The sequence below is a fragment of the Sus scrofa genome, chromosome 15 (assembly GCF_054392235.1).
Source record: "Sus scrofa isolate SSC_HxYL_T2T_F1_AM1 chromosome 15, Sscrofa_HxYL_maternal_Yorkshire_Landrace_v2.0, whole genome shotgun sequence".
NCBI lineage: Eukaryota > Metazoa > Chordata > Mammalia > Artiodactyla > Suidae > Sus > Sus scrofa.
The window spans coordinates 122,378,878-122,405,926 of record NC_139397.1 but is presented as its reverse complement, the minus strand read 5'-3'; the positions used below and the strand labels follow the sequence as shown (position 1 = coordinate 122,405,926).

At 37.4% G+C, this 27,049-nt stretch overlaps 1 protein-coding gene across 9 annotated transcripts in view; it reads right to left on the bottom strand.

Annotated features, from left to right (window-relative positions):
• PARD3B (par-3 family cell polarity regulator beta) overlaps window positions 1-27,049 on the bottom strand; it is a 1,028,888-nt gene that overhangs the window by 879,436 nt on the left and 122,403 nt on the right. For all 9 annotated transcript variants that reach the window (XM_084998493.1, XM_021075045.2, XM_021075046.2 and 6 more), the window contains exon 2: window positions 8,133-8,234. Coding sequence is in view for 6 of the 9 variants with exons in the window: in XM_021075045.2 (XP_020930704.1) it covers window positions 8,133-8,234 (102 nt within the window). In the remaining 3 variants the exon portion in view is untranslated. The remainder of the gene's footprint in view (window positions 1-8,132; window positions 8,235-27,049) is intronic.

Genomic DNA, 27,049 nt, shown 5'->3' with positions numbered 1-27,049 from the left:
TGTAAAATTAGTACTATTTTACTTCCAAGTGCCCACGAGGAAACAAAGGACAAGAAAGCTAAGGGAGTTTCCCAAAGCCAACAGACAGCAGAGCCAAGTGATGAACTGATTTTTCCTGTCCAGAATCCAAGCTCTCAGCCACTCTGCTTGTCCCTGTGGCAAAATATTAGCTGAGAGGTGCATAGGAGGAGAAAAGACTACCTACTCTTTTTTTTTTTTTTTTTTTTTTTTTTTTTTTTTTTTTTTTTTAGGGCCGCACCCAAGGGAAATGGACATTCCCAGGCTAGGGGTCCAATCAGCACTATTGCTACCAGCCTATACCACAGCCACAACAACACAGGATCTGGCCTATACCACAGGCACAGCAATGCAGAATCTGAGCCACTGAGCAAGGCCAGGGATCCAACCTGTGTCCTCATGGATGCTAGCCAGATTCATTAACCACTGAGCCATAACAGGAACGCCTACCCATTCTTTATCCACTAGGTAACCCTGCCTGAGATTTTATTTTAGATTTAAATTTGGTAGCTTTTAGACATTCGAAGAGGGGGAAAAGATACATGAAAAAGGTTAAAAAAATAAATTTAACACAATGCTTTTTAAATAACTGCAAGTGTAAGCCTGGGAGACTAGAAGTTGAATGGGGGAGGCCAACTTAAAGTGGGAAATTGAGCAGTTTTGATCTGCACCAGATATTATCAAGATCTCAGGAAGGAAATGAAGAAACAGACTCAGGAAAGAAATCAGCTGGAAATATGGAGCCCTGTAAACGATTCTTGGTTCAGATATTTCTTCTTTGAAAGATGAAAAGTTAGAGTACATGACTGCTGAGGTGTCTTCTGATTCTATGATTCTGTAATTTTGTAATTCTATAAGCAGTATTCTTTAAAAGTTTGAGAAGGAATTTCTTGGTCAAGGTAATCCTTTAGGCCTCTGTACCTATTGCTGAAGTATTTTCCAAACTTCTTCTCAAATGTACTTTCAAAGTTCAGCAACTGTGAGCCCAAGAAAAACAACCCCATGAGTTTCCGTTGTGGTACAGTGGAAACGAATCCGACAAGGAACCATGTGGTTGCGAGTTCGATCCCTGGCCTCACTCAGTGGGTTAAGGATCCCACGTTGCTGTAGCTGTGGTGTAGGCCAGCAGCTATAGCTCTGATTAGACCCCTAGCCTGGGAATGCTGCAAGTGCGGCCTTCAAAAAGCAAAAAAAGTAAAACAACCCCAAAGCACCATATTCTTTTTCTCATGAAGTTTATTTTTTAATTCGAATTTTTACAATACATTTTATTTTTTTAACTTTTTTTTAAAAAAAGTTATTTTTTTTTTCTGTTATAGCTGGTTTTCAGTGTTCTGTCAATTTTATACTGTACAGCAAGGTGACCCAGTCACACAAACATATATACATTCTTTTTCTTACATTATTCTCCATCATGCTCCATCATAATTTCTTGAAGTTTAATTTATAATATTGTGTTAGGTTCACGTGTATAGCAAAGTGATTTAGTTATATATATATTTTTTTCACATTCTTTTCCATTATAGATTATTACAAGACATTGAGTATAGTTTTCTGTGCTTTATAGTAGGTCCTTGTTGTTTATCTATTTTATATATAAAAATGTATATATGTTAATCCCAAACTCCTAATTTATACTAAAAACAATCCCCAAATATCATATTCTGATTAAAAAAAAAGAAAAAAATCAAGGGCTTGAAATGGGTGTTTATTCTTGAAATAGGGTTCTTAATGACAAAATTAGGACTTCAAATGAAGCAATTAATTTAGAACCTTTAAGAAGTCTAACTTAATTAGCATCCCCTGTCCCCAGAAAAATACAAAGTATCTCATAAATTGTTCACCTGCACTCTAAAAAGGCATATACTTCATCATCACCAGCCGACAACCTTGCAGCCAGTGAGCAGGAAGATGGGAAGACGTCTAGACAAAAACAAAGCGTTTTTAAAATGCAAAGACTTTGTGTTCCCCTTTGTAAAAAGACCTAGAAAAGCGTAGGTAAACATTGGTAAGGCTGATGACCAGTAAGAAATGACAACCACTAGTTGAAATATAAACCCTGATTTTACTATCTTAAGACGGAGTCTGTAAGTTGTACTAAAAACACAGTAAAAGTTTTTATAATGAAGTAGAACCAAATACACCATCACAGTTAGGAAATCTCTCCCGTGAGCTGGTTTCTAGGTAGCAGTGGACTCCACTAGAGGGCAACAGAGTGCGCTCAGAAAACAATTTGGGCTTAAGGACCCCGTGTCTGGTTTTAGGTCATTAGTTCATTGCGCAAAGCACTCTTTATTTCAAAACCACATTAGAGCCCTGCCTGAATGCTTTTTATATTATCAAACAATATGTCCTGACGAAAGGAGTCTCGTTTTAAAAGTAGTCTTACTGGCACTTTCATTTCTCAAAGAGTATTAATCTGAATGTTTTGTCATAATGAAATATTTTCCTAAAAAACTATTAATTTTGACAATGTAATAACTTTTCAATAAGGGTAAGAAGATTTTTTAAACAGTTAAAATGTACTGTAAAATAGTTTTATATTTTAATATTTAAATTTTAAGCATCTAATGGTGAAATCAAAACACCATTAAAAACTGCACTAACAATACTATCATAATAATAGCATTGATGTAACAGTTAACATGTGAGTGCTCACTAGATGTCAGACTTAAAACTTTTTATAGTTTATGTAGTTTTCCTACACTACCCCTGGAAAACTTAACTTTATATCCATTTTACAAATAGGTGGATCAAGACTAAGAGATGAAGAAACACACCCAGTCACACTGACTAATAAGGGATAAAGCTGACCTGAAACTGTAATATCTGAAGACTGGATTTCACAGGTGATCCAGGGGGACAAAACTTCCCTCACTGAAGTCCAGGAGAACCACTGCCATCTCTCCAAAAAGACACCTATGCTAGTCAAAGATAGGCACTTTCTCCCATTGTACTTTACCCCATAATATAATGTGCTTTTGTATATTTAATAAATCCATGACAGTGGTCCAGTTTAATAGAAGTTATGCACTGCTATAGTTCAGTATTTTATTGCAATTGTGTTCTACAACCAACTCAAGAAATAAAGACAATTAACAAAGAAAACAATCATTAAAAATGTTCAACGCTCAGAAATTCTCACACTTGAAAATTACAAGTGAACATTAAGCTTTGCGGTGGCTCCTCAGGCATCAGTCTTTAGATTTCTTAGGGCTCTTACATATTGCAATGAGAAATGGATGAGTATTACACAGCTTTTGCGCGCGGCATTGAAATGCTTTCCACACAAGACAAGACAATAACTAACTACCAAGATGTTTAACATCCAAGTCCCAAAGAGTGAAGGTCACCCAGGAAACTGAGAATCAATTTGTAATGGATTTTGGAAGGACTGCAAAGAGCAATCAACTGATCAGAAGGATATTTTCCTTGTCCTACAGGATCTTAAAACTTGAAAAAAAATCATCACTTTGAAAGTTCAAAACAGGATAAGAGAGGGAGTTCCTGTTATGGCTCAGAGGCAATGAACCCAACTAGTATCCATGAGGATGTGGGTCCAATCCCTGGCCTCGCTCAGTGGTTTAGGATCCAGCATTGCTTTGAGTTGTGGTGCAGGTCGCAGATGTGGCTCGGATCCTGCATTGCTATGGCAGTGTCATAGGCTGGCAGCTGCAACTTCTATTCAATCCCTAGCCTAGGAACTTCCATCTGCTGCAGGTGCAACTGTAAAAAGAGGAAAAAAAAAAAAGGATAAGATACTGTGCATTAATGTCCTATTTCTGCTAAAAAAAATTACCTCAAACTCAGTGAATTTAAACAAAGCAAAATTATCATAGTTTTGAAGGTGAGCCATCTGAAATGGGCCTCATCGGGCTAAAACCAGGGTGTCAGCAGGGCTGTGATCCTTCTGGAGACTATGGAAGAAGCTGCTCCTTTGCCTTTTCCAGCTTCTAGAAGATACCTGCATTCTTTGGCTGAATTTTCAAAGTTACACAGTTGAGTCTTTATCACATCACATCTTCCTAACCCTGACTCGTTTGCCTTTCCTTTTCATTTATAAGGATCCTTGTGATAACATGGAGCCCACCATAATAATCCAGGCTAATCTCCTCATTTTAGGGTCTTTAATTACATCTGCAAGACCCTCTGCCATGTAATCTGGATACTCATGGGTTCTGGGGATTAGGATGTAAATATCTTTGAGGGCCATTATCCTGCATACTGCAGACAGCACAGTGTATTGTGCTGTGCACATAATGCACACTAAACATATGAAGCTGCACAAAATGGTTAGAGTCCAAATGGGTCTCCGAAGTCCATTTCAAATTACTTGGATTGAGTCACCCAGTTCCTGGAAAAAAGAGATGCAAGAGAAAGCAACTAAGGTAGAACTGGCAGGCCCTTGCAGTAAATTCAATGCAGGCTGCAGGCACAGCAAGTTGGAGTTAACCATATATAGGCAGCATTCTAATTTTGAATTAATTTTGTTATATTCCATAGGCCTATTACATATCTGAACCTATAAGTTCTTAACACTGTTCTTAAACTGGTGGTAAAAGGAAATTCATGGGAGTTCCCGTCGTGGCTCAGTGGTTAATGAATCCGACTAGGAGCCATGAGGTTGCGGGTTTGGTCCCTGCCCTTGCTCAGTGGGTTAAGGATCCGGCGTTGCCATGAGCTGTGGTGTAGGTCACAGACACGGCTCGGATCCCGCGATGCTGTGGCTCTGGCATAGGCTGGTGGCTACAGCTCCAATTTAACCCCTAGTCTGAGAAGCTCCATATGCCATGGGAGCTGCCCAAGAAATGGTAAAAAGCCAAAAAAAAAAAAAAAAAAAGGAAATTCATGTGTATTTATGATCGATGAATTTTAAATAATTAAAAATCACAGATACAAAAGCCCAACATACTGTGTTGGCATACTGTAGAAGAACAACATAGAAAATTTAAATTCTACACTCCAGAGCTGCATCTGCCACTTGGTACTTGTGTGCTCTTTGGCAAGTGACTCAATTTCTATAACTGTTCTCAGAAATTTAAAATGGGGATAATACACAGTTCCTGCCTACCAGGTTGCTCTAAAGTAAAATAGAAAATATAAGCGCCAATGCCATTCTGGGTCACTGTTAGTGCTTAATAAAATGTTAGGTCATTACTGCATGAACTAAGTCAGTAGCCTTGAGCAGCCAGAGAAGAGACATGCACATAGAGTTGTAAACTCTTAGTGATCCCAAAGAACCTGAGTCAGAAAACTGAAGCGTCTTGAGGATGACAGTCACAAATAGCTAATTACTACGTTTTAGGCCAGCATTTTATAACAAATACTAGTTGTCATAAGATGCAAAACTTCAAAGGTGCCCCAATAAACTTTTGACAAAATAGAAGTTAGACGTAGTGCAACACCACAAAAACTTAGTTCTCCCATGAAGGGGCTCTAATGGGAAAGCAAGTTAAAATAAACGAAAACCTCCCAAGGAGACACCGTATATGCACAATGCACTGTGTTGGCCCAAGGAATAACAGAAAGAAGACCAAGGGCCAACCACTTCTGGTATCAGAAATTTTGAAAGTCATTTCTTTAGAGAATTGACTAAACCCTATCAGTCCCTAGTCTGGTTTTTAAGTAGAATGTTATTTAACCTCTAATTTCAGTCTTGACTGAAGGAAAGTGAGTGGCTTTTTCACATGCTAAATTAACTTTGACCTACACTGCTTTCCAGTTCTAAGGTTCTAGGTTTGTCAGCCTCATCCTTTCCAGCTAGATCATCAATGGTTCCTAATGCTATTTCTCAACTGTGGTCAGTCTTTCCTAGGAGCTGAGGTATGTGGGATTTAACACAAGGACTGTGCATATCCATCCGTGCCTCTTTGGGCTTCCCTCTCTATATATTCTAATTGTAAGAAATGATGAGGTTACCAATTTGAAAAATAGAATTGTAATTTTATCAAAGCTCAATATTGTTTCAAAGGATCATGGGCAAGTCTGATATGTCATTAAATACCCACAAGCATCACTTATAATTACTTCTTAATCTAAGCTGACAAAAAACAAAAGTAAAAAAGTCTGGCAGAACCTTCTCCCACTAGACAAATGGACTATAAAGAAATGTTAAGGCTGCAGAGAGAATGTCAGGAAAACCTGAGTAATACTGTCTTTTGCACCTACATTATTTTAAAATGAAAAGTGATGGGAATACAATTATTTCTGGAAATATCAAAAGTGTTAATTCTCATCAACTCTGCAGAACAATACCAATTAGGCTTCATACAACAGTCTTAAAGTATGTTAGGAGAATGGGTAAACCTATACTGGAATAGTACTAATTCTTTGCTAGGATTTTAACTGATTATTTCACTTTTTCACCTTATTTGGTAATGATGGTGAAGTCTTTTTAAAACAGAGATTACATATAATACCACTAGCCCTATGTCTAGCAAATGGATCATGGTTAAAAAGCTCAGTGCCAAGATGGTTTAAAATAATTCTCTGAAAGAAGGAGCTCTACAGGACAAACTATTTCTCCAGGCACTGTTCATGAAATCACTCTTCCCATAATGAGCTCTTAAAGAAGGTTGGGGTGAGACAGTTTCTTCTGGCCCTTCTTAAACTTGCCACATTTCCGCTTTTCATTTTTAATACACTGGACGGCAATGAAATTTGAGATGGGGAGACCTTCTTCATTAATAAACAACCCAAATACTTAGAATATTTCAAAGGAAGAATGTGGCTGCAGAGAAGAAACAAAGTAAAAAAGGGAAAAAAAGTGAAAGTCCTTCTCTCCTGTTATGAAGTCCTCTTCTCTGCTACATTTTCACTTACCATGAGGCCAAAAAATAAGACATGTGCATCAAAATCATATAAAAAGTCAGCTCTAGACAGGAAAGCTTTCTCTTTCACTCTAATTCAACGGTTTTCTTTGAGAATCGAGTTTGGTTGAAATATTGTACTGGATTATTATTAATACAAGGAACCACAAAAGATAAATTTTCCAGAGAATCTTCCAGTCCATGTCATCTAAGAGCTTACCATCTATTTAGGGAGAAAAGTCCCTCATGAAATGGCTAACTAAAATGCAAAGCAAACAAGGGTTGAATTCCAACAAGAAACAGGGAAAATAATGGACAGAGTGATTGCAAACACTAATGTAAACTTCAGTGATCCAAAAAAATCTTATTGCCAAGGAAAAATGCAAATTTCACCTAAGTTCAATAAGTCAGTTACTTATATTCCAGTCTAGTTGATTAAAACACACACACACACACACACACACACACACACACACACACACCCCTATCTGAGATTGCATAAAAGCAATATAGAGAAACATGTTTACAGACTTAAATTAGCCTATTAGTAACAGCACTAAGGATGCATAGCAGAAGAAACTTAGAAGCAACGCTCTCTCCAGGAAAGCAACAGTTCAGTTCTGGAGAACACATCAGCCACTCATCAGAGGAGCTCAATACAGATGTGGTCATAAATGACATGACTCAACAGCAATAAGCAGTGTATTGCCTTTGAATAGTTGATTTTTATACCTTTTTCAGTTTAGCGTCCGAACGATAATCCCATTAAAATTATATTTGTGATGGGATCCTTCTCAAATAAGTGTATAAACATGTTGAAACTCTTTGAAACATTCAGTCCTGTGTTTCTCCCATTAGCAATAAAAACAGCTACTTTAAGAAGAATCTTCACCCTAGTTCTTCCTAAGACTTTTTACTCCAGTATATACTCTCCTTTGAAACACATTCAAATCTCAGGCATGGAGATGAATATTTAGCCAGGGCCAAGAATAAACTCTGGAGCCAAGGATGACAATGAGAACTCCAGGAGCCTCAGAGCCTGACACTAATTTACTGATGCATATTAGCAACTCCTGGGAATGAAGTGTCTGCTAATTAGGCCACCATGAAAAGATTCCCCAACCTCAACAAAGTTTTTCCAGGCATCTGATGATGAACTTTGATGTATGGGCTGTCTGGGTCAAACTCGAACAGATGGTATCTTTTAACAATAACTGACACATAGGTTTGTTAAGGATCTCAATTGCTGGGAAGACCTGCAGCTCTAAAGAGGAAAACAAAAGGGGCACATCCTTCGAGTCCTACCTTATCTTTGTCTTCAACGACATCTGCCAGGACATCATCTGGATCTAGGATCCCTCCATCTGTGTATTCTAAGTGATGAATCTTCACCCAGTAACCAGGATCCTATGGTAGAACAACCAAGAAGAGTCATCACGAAAACTTTTTAAAAAGGGAAAGTCCATTTTAATTAAAAAAAATAGACTGACTTCTTAAAAATAGGCTCTAGCAATAATACAAATTTTAAACACCTAAAACAAATGTTATCTGTTTATTTGGATACATTGTTGGCCTGTTTATCCTGTTTAACATAAATCAGTAATAGACATATAGTTTATCATTTTTTCTGGAAGATAAATCACAATGGAAAAATAAATTGCCCTAGCAATTTGTAAAGCAGATTCAAGGAATTCTGAATATCCTACAATTTAGGTAAATCCCAAGAATAACCTGCAAAAGAAAGATCATCCTGAGGGTATTTTCTGAGCCCCGGGGATTAAAAGTTCAAATTGAGATCCTAGAACTGTAGGAAAAAAAAAAAAATTAAAAGGAAGAAATCTGTGATGGTACTAGCTATCACCTCAGATATACAAATGCAATGAGGTGACTGACATCTTCAACTTTTTAAGTCTGTGCTGTGCACATGTTCTCAACTCTACGACCTGCAGTGACATCTGAAGCAGGAGCTCCAGTGTTGGTTTCCGTTCCCTGAAGCATGGAAGCAACCAGAACAGTGTTCATAGTTGAACAGGGCGGCGTGGGTAAGGGTACCACTGAAAAGGGTAGCACTTTAGATTTCCTAAAGTATTCTTTTTAAAAACTGCTTAGGAGTGGAAGGCTTAAGGAAGGGAATTACTTTCTCAATTTGCTTTGTAGCTGGATACTCTTCCCTAGTACTAGAATTTAGAATTAAATGATCCATCTCAGGCATTTATAGACTGCTTATTTCTGGAAAAGATATGAAAGTAAACCAATGTAACAAGAACATGGACCAAAGAATGAAGAAAAACATGACTGTAGTTTTCACCAGAATAAATACCCAGGCTATAACCAATTTGGTTATGTGATTCTTAAAAAGCCCCTCAATGTGGGGAACTTTTGAGCTCTAAGCACCCAGTATCCACTGAAGGAATAGATAGCAGTTTGTGAGAAGCCACAAGAATTCTTCTAGGATAAAGCTCTAAGCCTCCACTACATGAATCTCAATGAAGGGTAAGCCCTAACAAAACCCACAGAATTCAATTGCAATTTTACAAAAAGAAATGGTTGCTATACAGCCTTCTCTTACAGCTGTCCCCTGATAAAAGGCAAGGGCATACTATTAAATGATAATTCTTTTAAACCATCTATTCAGAGGGCTATTGAAATGTGGCTCAACTATACAGCTTTTCGGTAATCGACTTGATAAAGTGATAGGCTTTAAAAATCCAAAGGGATCCTCCATAGCCAGTCTTGTGACATTTCAAAATTAAGTTTTCTATAGAGATCTAAAGAGCAATTCCAAATAGAATGAAAGGAATTTCTTTTGCTTCTAATACTAGGCTTATAGGTGAAAACACTAATGATTTATTAGGAAACTGCCTGATTCTACTTTGCCCTGATAGAGATCTCAAAGATAGAAGCAGTGACTGTACCACCAGCCATGAAAAGCATCCATCGCTCAGATTCTTTAATCAGAGAGCTTTACCACCTCAAAGTAATTGTGCTAGAAAAGGTAAGCTAAGTATAATAGACTAGACTCCAAATAGGGAGCATACTGGGGTTGACAAAACATTCAATGTAATGTTCACTGGAATATACAGAGAAGACAGCAGAAAAGAACTGCCTGATTATCTTCAGGAATTGTATTTTCTTTTTATTCTTCCACTATGACCATGCGACAAGCAACATATTTCTCTAAATCTACACAGGACTTCTGGCTGAAATTCTGTATTACATTTTTCTTTACAAAAAATAGCCTTCTTGGGAGTTTCCTCTGTGGCTCAGTGGAAACAAACCCAATTAGTATCCATGAGGACAAGGGTTTGATCCCTGGCCCCGTTCAATGGATTAAGGATCCGGCATTGCTGTGAGCTGTGGTGTAGGTCACAGATGCAGCTCAGATCTGGTGTTGCTGTGGTGTAGGCCGGCAGCTGTAGCTCCAATTCAACCCCTAGCCTGGGAACTTCTGTATGCCAAGGGTGCAGCCCTAAAACGCAAAAAAAAAAAAAAAAAAAAGAAAAAAAATAGCCTTCTTATAAAAATAGTTCAATTTAATTACTTTCCATTACTTCCACTGAGTTGGTTCTTGATATAGTATGGTTCTGTCAATGAAATCTGTTCATGTTAACCATGTTTATAAAAGGTGATGTATTCTTAAGTGTCAGCTTTTTTATATTCAGTTATTTAAAGCAGACATCAAGTTGTCTGATTTTTACTCATACTCAGTTTGTAAAAGCAGATTTTATCCCTGAGACTAACATAAATGATTATCCCCAAGAACTGAAATGTAAGTTAAAGTATACCTCTCTTCCTGCCTAGAGCGAAAAACAGAGTAGAAAACCAAAGCCTTGATGGTAAAGTACAGTTCAGGACACAGCAGGAGATCGATCTGATCACTGGCAAAGGGAAGAGCAGACAAGTGGCAGCAAGATGGGTTGTTAAATCACAGGGCATTCCTCCCTCACACATACCTGGAGGATCTAAGACCCTCTGGTAAATAAGGCACAAGAGTTAAAACCAAGACATTTATCCCGAGGTTTTATTCAAGAGAGTACAGATCTGAAGTTTCACAAACCTAAATCAAATGAAAAAGTAATTTGATGCCTTTTGAATCACATATTCAAATTCAATCCAGAAAAAAAAATTTTTGAAGTGAACTACATGGTTCCAGAACATAAAAAGACTTTGCAATTTCTAATTCTATCTTACATTGATACTGCAATGTTATACACTCTAAAGGAAACAGTAGGCTAACAACAAGCACACATACAACGCTGAATGAAAACCAAATAGCCATATGAAAGCAGTTTCGGAGTTAATATTTCACACATCGAGAGAGGTAAATCAACAAACACAGTATGAACTGACCGTGATTTTGTCCCCACGGCATTTTGACCATGGTGCTATAGATCACTTTTAGAAAGTGTATGCAATATTAGCAAGCCAACAAGCCATCGTAACACCATAAATTTACCCTGACTCCTTTATGCATGTAAAAATTTCAACCATTACATTGCAGTCAACATTTTGCATTTCATTTACTTGGTTTTATTACCATCATGAATAAAACCGATCAAATAGGAAAAGATGTTCACATATATGTCTTGGTTCACTCAATTAATCACTTGGAAGAGTTCACAGTATTTTTCATGATCGTGACATTTAATCTACCTTTATATTGCACAAATATCTATAATATGTATAACTTTTAAATTATTTTGAAAATATCTCTAACATGTGTGCTATGCAATAAATTGTCTTACTTATCCTTCTAGGATCATTAAAAATAAAATAACATACATTGTCTCCTCCACTTCTGGTAGCATCTTATCCATTTTTAAATAATGTACAGTCAACTTAAACCCTAATGGAATTTGGAAAACTACAAAGAGTCTATGAGGATGAATTGGAAAATGAAACAAAAATATCTGCATTATGGAAAGAAGACAGTTACAGGGTGCTTTTCATGATCCATGCAGAAACAAGCATTATTATTAATAGTAACAGGCAAATTCCAAACAGGCGGTATTATCAATCGCAACAAATATCCTCCACTGTGGGCAGATAACATAAAATTTGACTCTATACCTTGGAAAATTTATAGTAGACAAGGTTGTAGAGAACAGTAATTTTCCATCTGCAATATGTAGAGGAGTACACTGGCAAGCCAGATGTGACAGCGCTATGACTACCAAGCACTGAGATTATATCAATGATCAAGAGAAGGTTTCTACACCAAATGCCTCTGGCATGAGAAGAGAAAAAATAGGCTGCATGGCAGCAAGGTCCAAAAGTGAGGGGGAGAGCGCTGCAGAGGAAGGGCCAATGGATGGACAAGGGCTGTGCATATCAGTGGTGGCAATCACAGTGCTCAAGAATGCAACTGGGTTCTTCACAGCTTCATGTTTTCACAAGAAAAATCTTACTCCCTAGAATAAACAACAATGATAAAGTGGAAGTTATTGGAAAGGGAGAATTTTCCTTGGAGAATTTAAACTTCATGAATTGGGTAGCATGTGTCCATAAAATGAGATTTCACAGTTTTCATCATCTTTACCAGCAGCAGCATCACAGCAGATAATCTGTTTTAGTGTCTACTATAAGCCAGGTACAACAGGTATTGCATGTGTTTATATGATTAACTAATTTATCCTCCAATAGCCTCATGAAATAGTTATCAATCCATTTTACAGATGAGGAAAGCAAGGCATGGGTATGCGAACTAATTTCCTGAAGGTCAAATGCTTACTAGACAGCAGAGCCAAGGTACACTTTGTAAACATAGTAAATACTTTTAAAGAACTTCACAAAAAGTACAATTACCTAAGAAGGGGATTCTATCTATTTCTATCTACTAAGTATAAAAAATTTTAAATATACGTATGTATGACTGAATCATTTTGCTATACATCTGAAACTAAGACAATATTGTTAAACACTATAGTTTGATGAAAACAAGTAAATTAAAAACCAACAATTAAAAAATTGAATTATTTTAAAGCTTTTCCATAAAGAAAATATCAGGCTCAAATTACTTCAGATAAAATCATCCTAAGTTTAGCAAATGATGTCAGTCTTATAAAGTACTTCTAGAAACTAGAAAAAGAAAACTTTTCCCATCTCATCTTACGAGAACAGCATAACACTGATACCAACGTCTTATGAAGACATTACAAGAAAATTATAAAAATTATAATTTTGCATATGAACACATATCTAAAAATCTTAAAACATCTGTAAATCAAATTCGATGATGTATATAAAGGATAACACATCATGACCAAGTGGGATTTATTCCAGTAATGCAAGAGTGGTTTAAAATTCAAAAATCAACCAAGGTTGGTCACCAAATTCATACAGGCGAAGGATAAAAATTAGATGATCACCGCAATGGATACAACACAAGCACATGAGAATATTCACCAGCAATTCACAATAAAAGGTATCTTGGCAAAGAATATAAATCTGTAACTAAACAAGGCAAACCAGTAACAAAGAGAAAAACTAAATTTTTCAAAATGGTAACAATTACAATAGCATTAAAAAACCAAATATTTTTAACATTTCTAACAAAAGTATATAAAGCTTCTATGCTAAATCTCACAAAATATTAGTACAAATTAAAGAACTATTTTATGGATTGAATGACTCCATATTGTGAAGACGTTGATCTTGCCCAAATTGATAAAATTAGGGTTAGACAAGTAGAATTCTTAGACCCTGATGATGTGAATATAAATGTATATGGTTGTTTTGGAAAAAAAACTGGCAGTACCTGAACATAAACACTGCATAGAACTGAACATAAATTCCCACGTAGCTCAGAAATTTCACCCCCAGGTATCCATCCAGAAGAAACGAGCATACAGAATTACCAAAAGGCATGTACTAGAATACTCACAGAAGGATAATTCCTAACAACTCAAAGTCTGGAAATGACCCAAATATTCATCCCCAGTAGAAAGGACAAATACCATGGCTATGCAATGGAATACTAAACATCAAAGAGAATGAAAAAACTGCGGTTTTACACAACAATGTGGACGAATCTCACAGCATAAAATTAATCAAAAAGGGACAAATACACACACACACACACAAAGGTGCATACTGTACAATTCCATAATAATCTCAAAAACAAGCAGGATTTACCCCATGTTAGAAGCCAGGAGACTGATTACCTCTGAAAAGAGGAGAAGGGCAGTGAGTGAAATGTACACAAGGGGCTTCTGGAGTCATGTTCTATTTCTTAACGTGTGTGCTGGCTACAATTATTTGTACACCTTTCTGTGTGTTATACTTCTAAAACTTGACACAAAAGTGAAAGAAACTTTTTCCTGAAAAACTGATTATTCTTTTCAAACTGAAATACCTCATGATTCCCTTCACAGGACATTTCTACAGAAAAACAAATGCAGACTGCTCAACAGCTGTGCAGAGCAAGTTTCCTGAGAAGTGTAAGAATAAATCCCAAGGCAAATAAAGGTGGGAGAATTGTCTGTTTAGATCTTCTGCCCACTTTTTGATGGGATTGTTTGTTTTTTTTTTTTTTGGTACTGAGCTGTAGGAGGTGTTTATAAATTTTAGATTAATCCCTTATCAGTTGATTTATTTGCAAAGACTTTCTCCCATTCTGTGGGTTGTCTTCTTGTTGTGTTTAGTGTTTCCTTTGCTGTGAAGAAACTTTTCAGTTTAATTAAGTCCCATTTGTTTGTGTTTTTATTGTCATTACTCTAAGAGGTGGATCCGAGAAGATGGTTGCTGTGGTTTATGTCGGAGACTGTTTGGCCTATGTTTTCCTCTAAAGTTTTATAGTATCTGGTCTTATATCTAGGTCTTTAATCCATTTTGAGTTTATTTTTGTGTATAGTGTTAGAAGTGTTCTAATTTCATTCTTTTCCATGTGGCTGTCCAGTTTTCCCAACACCACTTGCTGTCTTTTTTCAACAGGCTGTCTTTTCTCCATTTCATATTCTTGCCTCCTTTGTCATAGATTAGTTGACTGTAGGTGCATGGGTTTAATTCTGGGCTTTCTATCCTGTTCCGCTGATCTATATTTCTGTCTTTGTGCCAGTACCATATGGTTTTGATGACTTGCTTTGCAGTACAGTCTGAAGTCAGGGAGCCTGATTCCTCCAGCTCCATTTTTCTTCTTCAGAATGTCTTTAGCTATTCTGGGTCTTTTGTGCTTCCAAACAAACTTTAAGATATTTTGTTTGAGTTCTGTGAAAAATGTCCTTGTTAATTAAGATATTGAACATCAGTGATTATTAGAGAAATGCAAATCAAAACTACTACGAGGTACCACCTTACACCAGCCAGAATGGCCATCATCAAAAAGTCTGCAAACAGTAAGTGCTGGAGAGGGTGTGGAGAAAAGGGAACCCCATTACACTGTTGGTGGGATTGTAAATTGGTACAACCACCGTGGAAAACAGTATGGAGAGTCCTCAGAAAACTAAAAGTAGAACTACCATTTGATCAGCAATCCCACTCCTGGGCATCTATCCAGGAAAAAACATGACTACAAAAGATACATGTACTCCAACGTTTGTTGCAACACTATTTGCAATAGCCAAAACATGGAAACAACCTAAATGTCCACTGACAGAAGAGTGGATAAAGAAGATGTGGTACATATACACAATGGAACATTACTCAGCCATTAAAAGGAAAAGAAATAACGGCATTTGCAGCAACATGGATGGTCCTAGAAATTATCATCCTAAGTGAAGGCAGTCAGACAATGAGACACCAACATCAAATGCTATCACTGACATGTGGAATCTAAAAAAAGGACACAATGAACGTCTTTGCAGAACAGATACTGACTCATAGAATTTGCAAAACTTACGGTTTCCAAATGAGACCGGTTGTGGGGTGCGGGGATGCACTGAGGGTTTGGGATAGAAATGCTGTAAAATTTGGTTATGATGATTGTTGTACACGTATAAAATGTAATAAAATTCATGAAGTATTAAAAATAAATAAATAAATATATAAAGGTGGGAGTCCCAAAAGATGGGGAAGCCAAGTTATCCCACCAACAGAACAGGCAGCTCAAGGACCACCAGTGACTCAGAACCTCCAAGATCTACAGAGGTGGCTGAGTAGACCCAGGGCTTCAATGACAGTGTGACAAGTCTACTAAAAATGTCAACCTCATCTCAGGCTGTAGTAATAGAGATACTATGGCTTCAATGACAGTGTGACAAGTCTACTAAAAATGTCAACCTCATCTCAGGCTGTAGTAATAGAGATACTATGTCCAGAACAGAGCAGGAAACAATCTCCTCCTATGCTAAAGTGGTCATTCCACATTCAGAGTAATTTCTCAAAATTTATTGAGCTATTTATTAATAAAATGGAGAACACTCATGAGGGACGGAAGTAGGACAATTTCATAACACATAATTTAGGGTTTGTTTAAACAACAGGGGGAATAGTCCTTATTTCAAATATAGTAGGACCACTGTTTATAAGGCACTGAGCTCTTGAAGATATTCAGTGTGGCAAAAATTTAGAATGGAAAAGCAATGAGGTCCTAATTGGCCCAGTGAGGTCCAGCACAGGGAACTATATCCAACCGCTTGGGACAGAACATGATGGAAACTAGCATGAGAAAAAGAATGTATATATATATGTGTGTGGTGTATGTACACATATATACACACACATACATAAACATTCTTGGTGACTGGGTCACTGTGCTATATAGCAGAATTGACGCAACATTGTAAATCAACTAATAAAAAATAAATTTTAAAAATCTCTTATGGTTGGAATTATCTTCGGAAATCTTTCGGGGAGATACCATATTGGAGACAAAGATATCTCCTTTCAATAATTCCAACGCTACTTGTTTTTCACCTAAGACGAAAGTATATTATTATCCTTTCAGCTAAGTACCAGATAAGTATCTGGATTATGCTAGAGACCATGTTCTGTGAAAATGCTTATATCAAGCATTTAGAATCACATTAAGGTCAGAGATAGACCGATACCATAAGCGCATGGGAACTGAGACAACAGCAGTAGTCGGGTCTCTCATTCCGTGCTTCCTCTGGGATACATGCTTCTTGATCATACAAGTCAAATTACCGCTCTACTCGAATTTTTACCCCCCTCTTTTTCTTTGGTTGAGCTTTTATAGGTAAATTTGTAAAAGTTAAATGACCACATGAGACTCTCAAATTAAAAGGCTATCATGTATAAGAAAGATTTGAATTATTCTGTACAGTTCCAGGAAAGTTGCATAAACAATAGAGAGGTAGATTGAAGCTTAGCATAAGAAAGACCTAAAAAGAGCTGTCTTAGAGTGCTAGAGACAAGAGCTAGAGGTTACGGCAGTTACTTGTAGAATGCTTTAAACCTACTTCATTCATGTACATAAAGATGCACACACAATTTAGAGTATCTGTCACAGGTATTCTTTGGAAGTACTATAGTAGATGCCAGCATCAGAGCAGCAAGAAAGTCTGGTTTAATTAGCTGTATCAAGTAAAGCTTGAGCTGTAAGAATTTGTGGTCTCAATTCTTATTAAAATTTATAATAGAGTAGGATAAAATAGTAAGCTCTTCATTCCTGTAAGGAGTCAAGCAAAGGCTAGACAGCCATATCTCAAAAATGCCATAAGATAAGAAGTGGGGATGGTGTGACCCCTTCCATCTCTCAAACTTACAGCTTCTAGAATCTCAACGCTTTTCAGAGCTTTGAATCTGCACCAAGAGAAACTTCTTGAAAGAAGAAATGTATGCTGTATCATAAAAATGTTTTCAGCACCTCAGCATAATTTCACAGTTATTGTGCATATCCAAGTAGAAAGTCCATGAGCAAAACTTCTGAAATATCCCAATGTATCAGTTATTCTAGTGTCTCGCTATGTAATCTAAAATTTCATTAATTTTGGAACAATTTAAGATAAAGGTCTTCCAGATCCAAGATAAAAGAATTACTCTGGTGGTGGAAAAAAAAAAAAAAGAGACCTGAGAATTTTGTATTACAGTCTGATGAGAACTTGTGGATATGGAAGAAACAACTGTATTATGCCATTTACTGTAAGAAACTTGAGCATCAGAGATTTGGATACACAAAGGTCAAGCCACAATGAAGGTAGTTGTTAGCTTGTTGATAATACAATCTTCAACAAATTAGTATGGATACAAAAGCACCACAATTCCGAGGGAAATTTTCAATTTTATTTCATAATCTGTTTTATTAATATTATCCATTCTTCTTTTCAAACAGAAAAATATTTAAGCATCAAAGCATACAGTTCATTTTCTAACTCATATATCAACTAAATAAAAAGAATGATAATCACCCAAAGTCATTTTTCATCCAGTTTTGTGAAGTAACCATAATCTCAGCAATTTTCTTTACATAAAAGACTTTATTCATTTTTCAGCCTGGGATTAACCTAAACTCATGAGGTAAAGAGTTCCAAATATCTGGTTTTTTAATAAAAGACAAATTTTAATTACTTTCAAATCTATTGCCTACAACATCACAGCATACTCTTTATGAGAACATGGAAATTTCCTTTTCCCATGGCTCTAAAGAGTGAATTAAATGCATAAAAGTATAAGCCTTATATAAATCTTCAGAATTAAATATACTGTAATCACATAAAATGAAGATTTCTATCAGGAAAATCAAATGTTAAACTCTTAAATTAACAAAAATTACACCTTTAAATAAAATATATATTTTGAAAGATTTCCGGTATGAAAGACTCTTAAAACATTAAACCAATAGAATTTAATTACACTGAAATATGTTTCAAAATAATTTTAAAGAAAACAGCTGATATATTTTCAAATCCTGTTTTCCATTAATTGTTTTCAAATGAAATTTTATAGTCCAAAGACCTAAATGCCAAGGTTTTAGAAGCTTGTGTGGTCCACAGGCATTCAAAACCTACAGCCAAAGAATGGAAGTGGTCCTGTCTCCAAAGAGAAGAACAAGCTATGATTTTTTAAAGGATTTATTCATTATAGAACCCTAAAAAAGGATTCTGATACAAAAGGAATTTTAATAAGAATTTGCGGATGCAGCAGAAATGAATCCAATTAGGAACCATGAGGTTGGGGGTTCGGTCCCTGGCCTCGCTCAGTGGGTTAAGGATCCGGCAGTGTTGCCGTGAGCTATGGTACAGGTAGCAGATGTGGCTTGGATCTGGCGTGGCTGTGGCTGTGGCTGGCAGCTACAGCTCCCATTGGACCCCTAGCCTGGGAACCTCCATATGCCGTGGGTGCGGCCCTAAAAAAAAAAGAAAAAGAAAAATACCACCAGTTAAATTCCAGACTTTCTCCCTGCTACGATGCTGGCATCTTTTACAATACTTCCAAAGAATGCCTTTGACAGATACTGTCAATTGTGTGTGCATCTTTATGTATATGAATAAATGAAGGTTTATTTTTTTTTTTTTTTTTTTTTTTTGTCTTTTGCCATTTGTTGGGCCGCTCCTGCAGCATATGGAGGTTCCCAGGCTAGGGGTCTAATCGGAGCTGTTGACACCAGCCTACGCCAGAGCCACAGCAACGCGGGATCCGAGCCGCGTCTGCGACCTACACCACAGCTCACGGCAACGCCGGATCGTTAACCCACTGAGCAAGGGCAGGGATCGAACCCGCAACCTCATGGTTCCTAGTCGGATTCGCTAACCACTGCGCCACCACGGGAACTCCAAGGTTTAAAGATTCTACAAGTAGCAGCCATAACCTCTAGCTCTTTTAATCCAACACCAAATTTTATTCTTCATCACTGAAGAAATTAAGACTTAGAAAATAGAATTTTGATAAGCAATAAGGTCCTGGTATATAGCACAGAGAACTATATCCTATCTCTTGTGAGAAAAAATGATGCAAGATAATATGAGAAAAAGAATGTGTACATATAAATATATATATAAACACACAGTCATATATATATATATGGGTGTATATATACACAGTCATATAATTATATATTATATTATAGTATTAAAATACATATATTAAATATAATTATATATATATATATACATACACACACACTGACACCACATTGTAAATCAACTATACTTGAACAAAAAAATTTTTAAAAAAGAAAAGAGAATTTTAACTTACAATGGAATAGGTACTGGTACTGGTGCCAGTATTTCTAAAACTAATTAAAAAAAAAAAAAAAAGACCTCATCAACTTCATCCCCAACCACTGCTTATAAAATTTCTTGTCAGTATGGCAGTAATAATATAGGAATGGGGAAGAATTAACTGTCTCTGATTTTCAAAAGCATTGGGTCGCAACTGCCCAGTCCTGTTAGCTGTGTTTCTCCAACAGGGTCATCCCTTCAGAAGGCTAGAGGTGGATCATAGATGCAGCCAAAAAGAACATAAAGCACAGAAAGGGAGTAAGAAAAGATAACCTCAAGTATCCTCTGCTCAGAGATAACCTTCCTGTCAATCTAGCACTGATTCTCTGCCCCTACTGCCAGTATCAAGCATCATTAGATTATTCAACTATTTGTTGCTTTTTATTGCTTGGTCTCCCTCAAGTATAACATAAGTTCCATGGTACAGAAACCTCACTTTTCTCCTTCACTTTTATATCCCCAGCATTGAGAACCACATCTGCCATCCATTGTGCATGTGTCTCTGGAAAGAAGACGAGGAGAGACTGAAAGAAGTAACAAAGGAAGAGGATAAAAAGATCTTCTGCTGTAACAGAGAAAACCATTTCATTTATACTAATACAAAAGGCTTAGTCATGTGACCTATATTTTTGATAAATTCAAGGGCAGCCTGAGAAGAACAGAAACACTATGGATTGCATGTTAAAGGCAATCTTTCATGCAACTTCTATTAACAAGTTATAGGAGAAAAAGACCCACCCCTGGAAGAATAAAGCTTACATTTCACTAAAATTGTCTGAAATTATGGTATAATTATACCAGTATTATACTATTTAGCTATATATAGCTGGAGGGAAAAGCCCCAAGCAGAAATACCAACTGGGTAGCAGGTAAATGACAACAATGAAAAACAAGGTGGACTCAGAGTTCACCATATAAAGAAAGATGGCAAGAATGATAGTGAAATTAAATGTTGTAGCGAAGTTTTTTTAAGAGTTCTATCACAGTGCCAGTTTTATACTTTTATACATATATCTCTATTTTATATATATTCACTTAGACATGCCTATTAATATAAAATACAAATGCTGAGATAACCGAGTTTGTACTTTGTCCAAGAAAAAAAATCCAATCCTTATTTTGCTTAGCTGCAGATAAAGAAATATTTTATTTTTTCAAAAAAATTACCAGCTGGAGTTCCCGTCGTGGCTCAGTAGTTAACGAATCTGACTAGGAACCATGAGGTTGCAGGTTTGATCCCTGGCCTCGGTCAGTGGGTTGAGGATCCAGCGTTGCCGAAAGCTGTGGTGTAGTTCGCAGACACAGCTCAGATCCCGCATTGCTGTGACTCTGGCCTAGGCTGGCAGCTATAGCTCTGATTAGATCCCTAGCCTGGGAAACTCCATATGCTGCAAGTGCGGTCCTAGAAAACACAAAAAGACAAAAAAAATTACTAGCTAACACACACCTATGGTTATAGTGGTTAAGTCTAATCTTATTTCATCTTCCCTGTAAATCAACCCCAAACAAGAAAATTTTAAAAACAGAATCATAAGCTCTGTTTAATGAAACCAGTAGATTATCTGCAGTCCAAAGTACAATATAAAAGGCCAAAAATGGATGGACAAAGCAATAATGACTTCTCAGGGAGGAGGGAGGTCAAACTCATCTTTAGATAGAGACAGCTCATGTGAAGAACAAGGCAGTGGACTTGGGACACAGTCTGGAGTCAGCAGGGATAGTGAAAATTAGAGGAAGGAGCAAAATGAAAATGCTGAAGAAAAATTGCCTGAAGGAGTTCCCATAGTGACTCAGTGGGTTAAGACCCCAACTAGTATCCATAAGAACGTGGGTTCGATTCCGGGCCTTGCTCAGTGGGTTAAGTATCTAGCATTGCCATGAGTTGTGGTGTAGGTCGAAGTTGCAGCTTGCATTTGGCATTGTTGTGGCTGTGGCTGTGGCTGGCAGCTGTAGCTCAGATTCGACGCCTAGCCTGGGAACCTCCATATGCCCAGGGTGAAGCTCTAAAAAGACAAAAAAAAAAAAAAAAAAAAAAAAAAAGAAGAAGAAGAAGAAGAAAAGAAAAAAATCCCTGAGAACATTTTGAAGGAATGTTAAACCCCTCTGTGTCCACAGCACCTCCCCTGTCAAGAAGCAAGAAATATAATCACTGGTGCTATGGAACCTAGAGTCAGGTACAGAGCCCAAGACATCAGGCACAGAGAAGGGCTGAATGCAAAGGGCGGCAGGCAACAAACAGGGACTAAGAAGTCTAAGCATTCCAGCCTCATTACCCCATTGGACCCCAGCCACAAGGCTAGCAGCCAGGCTTGCAACCTCCACGCCAGCCACGCCTCACAGGCTGTTAGAGGAAAGCATACCGCCGAAATGCGCGACCCGGGCAAGAGAGGACCCAATACTGAAGAGATGGGCAGGGAATTCCCCAAAACACAGTGACAGCAACTAATATGACAGCCATGCAGGAACCTAGAGAAAAGCCGCTCCTGCTTGGATGAGCACAACAAAGGGATCCAGAAGTGATGTTATCAGGGAAAAACCCAGAAGCCAGAGATATTATGACAGTTTTAACTCTACGGAAAATGGTACTGACAGTAATTTTATACAACGATTAGAAGGAGAAGAAAAACATGAGGTTCAAAGAAAACTAAGCGAATAAAATATATTAACTCCAAGAAAAGCAAAAATTTAAGACAGGAAGCAACCACTGTTATTGGTTCAAGAATAAACAGTATCACATGGTCACAGTGGTGAAAACACTGCATACAGATCTAACCCAAAATGCCAATGACAATTTTGGAAGATGAAAGTGGGGAAAACATGAAGAAACTTCCAATTTTCAACCACCCTAATAGGAAGTAAACAGATCATGTCTAAAGTTGGCTTATCAAGAGATAGTAAATTCATATTTATTATTAATTTTTTGTCTATTTAGGGCTGCACCCATATGGAAGTTCCCAGGCTAGGGGTCAAATAGGACCTGCAGCTGCTGGCCTATGTCACAGCCACAGCAATGTGGGATCCTTAACTCACTGAGTGAGGCCAGGCATCAAATCCACGTCCTCATGGATACTAGTCAGGTTTGTTACCACTGAGCCACAGTGGGAACTCCTAAATTCACATTAAGAAATAAAAGCACACTGCTATCCCATGCTTCATAAATCTATAGTTATGGAGATAAATACCAAAAAGGGCAGCTAAGGGGTTTAGGCTGGTTCTAGGGAGCAGTATGGGCTGAAGAGTATCAATAAGCTACTCGTTTTTGTTAAGCGACTTTCAGCACTATTTGACTCTTTAAAATAGAAACTGGCAAATTATAGCCTTCTGGCCAAATCCCACCCATCACCTATTTATGTAAAAGTAAGTTTGACGGAACCCAGTCGTGTTTATTCTAAGTATTGCGTGTGCTGCTCTCACACTGTAAAAGCACAATTGAACAGCGACATCTGAGATCACACGGCTTTCAAAGGCCAGATGTGCTACTTGGCCCTTGACAGAAAAGTTTGCCAACTCCCCCTTTAAGCCACGGCTAAGAATTACTTTGATTTTTAACATATAGTGGTATAGAAGGGTACCCAATTGTATTCTGCAGAGGCAGCTCTTTCAGACATGGGCTTTAGCCTCTTTAAATGTTATCTCCACTCCAAATAATAAGCATTTTACGAGTCTCAACTTTTTGATTTTCTGATATCACTGGTGCAAACTGAGTGTAGTTTCTAGAGTCCCTCAACATTCCCAGACTTCCCTCTACTAATGCAGTTGTTCTAAGATGCTTCTCTCCTTTATTGGTTACTTTTATCTTTCATGGATAACAAATATCTATTTGCAATTCCGTCATCTAATGACAGCAACTCCCCACCCCTCAGAGTAAAAGACGACATCATAGTTGTTACTCTTACTCTCTCTTCCTCGGTCCTTTCACTTTCCATTTTTGCCCGCTTTACCTTTACTTTCACATTATCCAAGTTGAAAACATTTATATTCTCTTCTGTAATGATAACCATACTTTGCCTATAATTTGATTCCAAAAGTTGAAAGCCAACAGACAGTATTGACATTTATGGCAGCCAAAGAAATAATGTTCCCTGACAAACCAAATAGGAAATGACTATTTATTGTTTTTTGCAGTGCTAATGCCACAACCCCTAAGCAATTCGAACAAGATTGTTCAAATATATTCCCCTTTATACAATCTACCCTTTGCCCAAAATTATGTTGAGTTACTTTGACAGGCAAGCTATACAAGTTGATCTCAATATCAATAACATATAGCAATTTACCCCAAAATAGAATTTTATACTTTCTCTGTACAGTAATATACACATACACATTATATATGTAATAATATATATGTATATGGTCACAAACATTCAAGTGGATATAATCACATTCAGTAGCAAAACAAAAGATGCCCAATTTTGTACAGATAAGAAAAAAAGAATGATAAGTGATATGTCTTTCTTTTTTTTTTTGTTTTGGTCCTTTTAGGGCCGAACTCAAGGCATATGGAGGTTCCCAGGCTAGGGGTCTAATCCAAGCTGTAGCTGCTGGCCTATGCCAGAGCCACAGCAATGTGGAATCTGAGCTGTGTCTGCGACCTACACCACAGCTCACGGCAACACTGGATCTTTAACCCCCTGAGCGAGGCCAAGGATCAAATCCACAACCTCATAGTTTCTAGTCGGATTCTCTAACCACTGAGCCCCGACGGGAACTCCCCCATCACTCTTTAGGAGAGTAAACATGATTGCCTTTGAGGACAAAGTAAAAATAGGCTAATGTTTCTAGGAAAATTATAAATGTCTGGTATGCAAATACCAGAAGCAAGCCTTCATATAGCAAAAGAGCACTACAGAAGGGTACTATTATTTTCCTATTGTTCCTATAACAAATTAGCACAAAGTTAGTGGTTTAAAACGACAAATTTATCTTACAGTTCTTCAGGTCTGATGTCTGATGCAGGTCGCACTGGGCTAAAATCAAGGTGTCAGCAGAAACGAATTCCTGTCTGGAAGCTCTAGGGAAGAATCCTTTCTTCGGCCCTTTCTGGCTTCTAGTGACTCCCCACATTCTTATGTGCAAGGCTCTTTCCATCTTCAAAGACAGGAGTGGCCAGTCATCTGACTACCTCTTCTGATTCCTTGTTCACACATAAGGACCCTTGTCTTTACATTGGGTCCACCAGGACAATGCAGGATAGTCCCCCTATCTTAAAGTTAACTGATTAGCAACCTTAATTCCATATGCGACCTTTATTCATTTCCCACATAACATACACATTGTTCTGAGGACTAGGAAGTAGAAATCTTTGGGAGGCAATTATTTTACCTACCACAGGGGTCAAATATAGTGTATTGTCTTTGTTTTTTGTTTTTTTTTTTTTTTAAGGTGTCTTAATAGCTCTAATAATTATTCCAAATTAAATACAAATAAAAATCAGTATATTAGAAAATCCATATCACAAATGGGTTTGGAATGAAAAGGGGTATAAATTAGGTTAATAAAGCAACTAAACATAATTCTTCAGTGTAAATTTAGAAGACCAGCCTTCAAGAAATGTTGGGTCCATTCAGCTGTTGGCCTGGAGTTCCAGAGAATTTTACCCAAGAGGAGCATTAATTTTTAAATAATCCAGGAGAGAACAAGGATATAAAATAGAGAGAAATGTTAGGATTGAAATGAAAATTTAAACAACTTGGAAATAATCATTCAAAGGAAGTCCCAAACTTATTACCCCAAAAGCACAGAGGCATTAACCAATCAGAACAGACATCAATTAATTAAGGCCAATCAGATGTCACCAGCTGACTATATCAGCCTGCCCATTTGATCTTCAGAGCCACACTTACCAGTGGAAAACTATTCCCAACCAAACTTTCTCCTCTATTCCATTTATTTGATCCTTTTGCATTAGGGAAAGACTGCCTCCACAGTGAATAATACTTCAAGATGTGGAAAAAGGCTTTTTTGCTTATTTACATCTCCTTCCACAGTGAGCATGGAGGTTTACCACCAAATCACCCCTTGATTCCTTTCTTTTTTTTTTTCGGTCTTTTGTTCTTTTTTTTAGGGCCGCACCCACAGCATATGGAGGTTACCAGGCCAGGGGTCCAATCAGAGCTGCTGCTGGCGGCCTACGCCAGATCCACAGCAACGCCAGATCCGGGCCACGCCTGCAACCTACACAACAGCTCACAGCAACGCTGGATTCTTAACCCACTGAGCAAGGCCAGAGATCGAACCTGCAACCTCATGGTTCCTAGTCAGATTCATTTCCGCTGCACCATGATTGGAATTTCCTCTGTTTTCCTATACAAGAATAATCAATGTGTTGACTCTTTTATCACGTCCCTATTAAACATATCTTTTATTATTTTTCTCTGAAATTTTTACAAGTCTATCACATGCTAAAAGGCAGAGTCCAGAACATAGAAGGCACTGCATAAGGCGTAGTGGGAATATAAAGATTCTACCACAAAAGCAATGCTTTTCCCTATTTGTGATTCCCCAGGAGCTGACCAAAGCAAAACAAAAACCAAAAACCAAACCAAACCAAACCAAAACCACTAAAAATCAAGTGAGTCCATTAGAAGAAAGTTTAAAAAAGTAAATTTAATTCATGGAATGGGAGATAGACTTGTGGTTGCCAAGGGGGAGGGGGAGGGAATGGGATGGATTGGGAACTTGGGGTTAACAGATGCAAACTATTGCCTTTGGAATGGATTAGCAATGAGATCCTGCTGTGTAGCACTGGGAACTATGTCTGGTCACTTATGATGGAGCATGATAATGTGAGAAAAGAATGTATATATGTATGTGTAACTGGGTCACCATGCTGCACAGTAGAAAAAAAATTGTATTAGGGAAACAACAATTAAAAAATTTTTTTAAATTCTACATGTGTTGAATTTGAGATGCCTCTGGCTGATCCAGGTTAAAATGGCTAGCAGGCAGATTAACATATGAGAATAGAACTCAGAAGAGAGGTCAGGATGTCAGGACCAGGACATACACATTTGTAAGTCAAATGTACAGAGGTAATACTTGGAAAATATGAACTACCTGGAGAACTAGAGGAAATTTTTATGGGATGCATCAAAAGCAGTG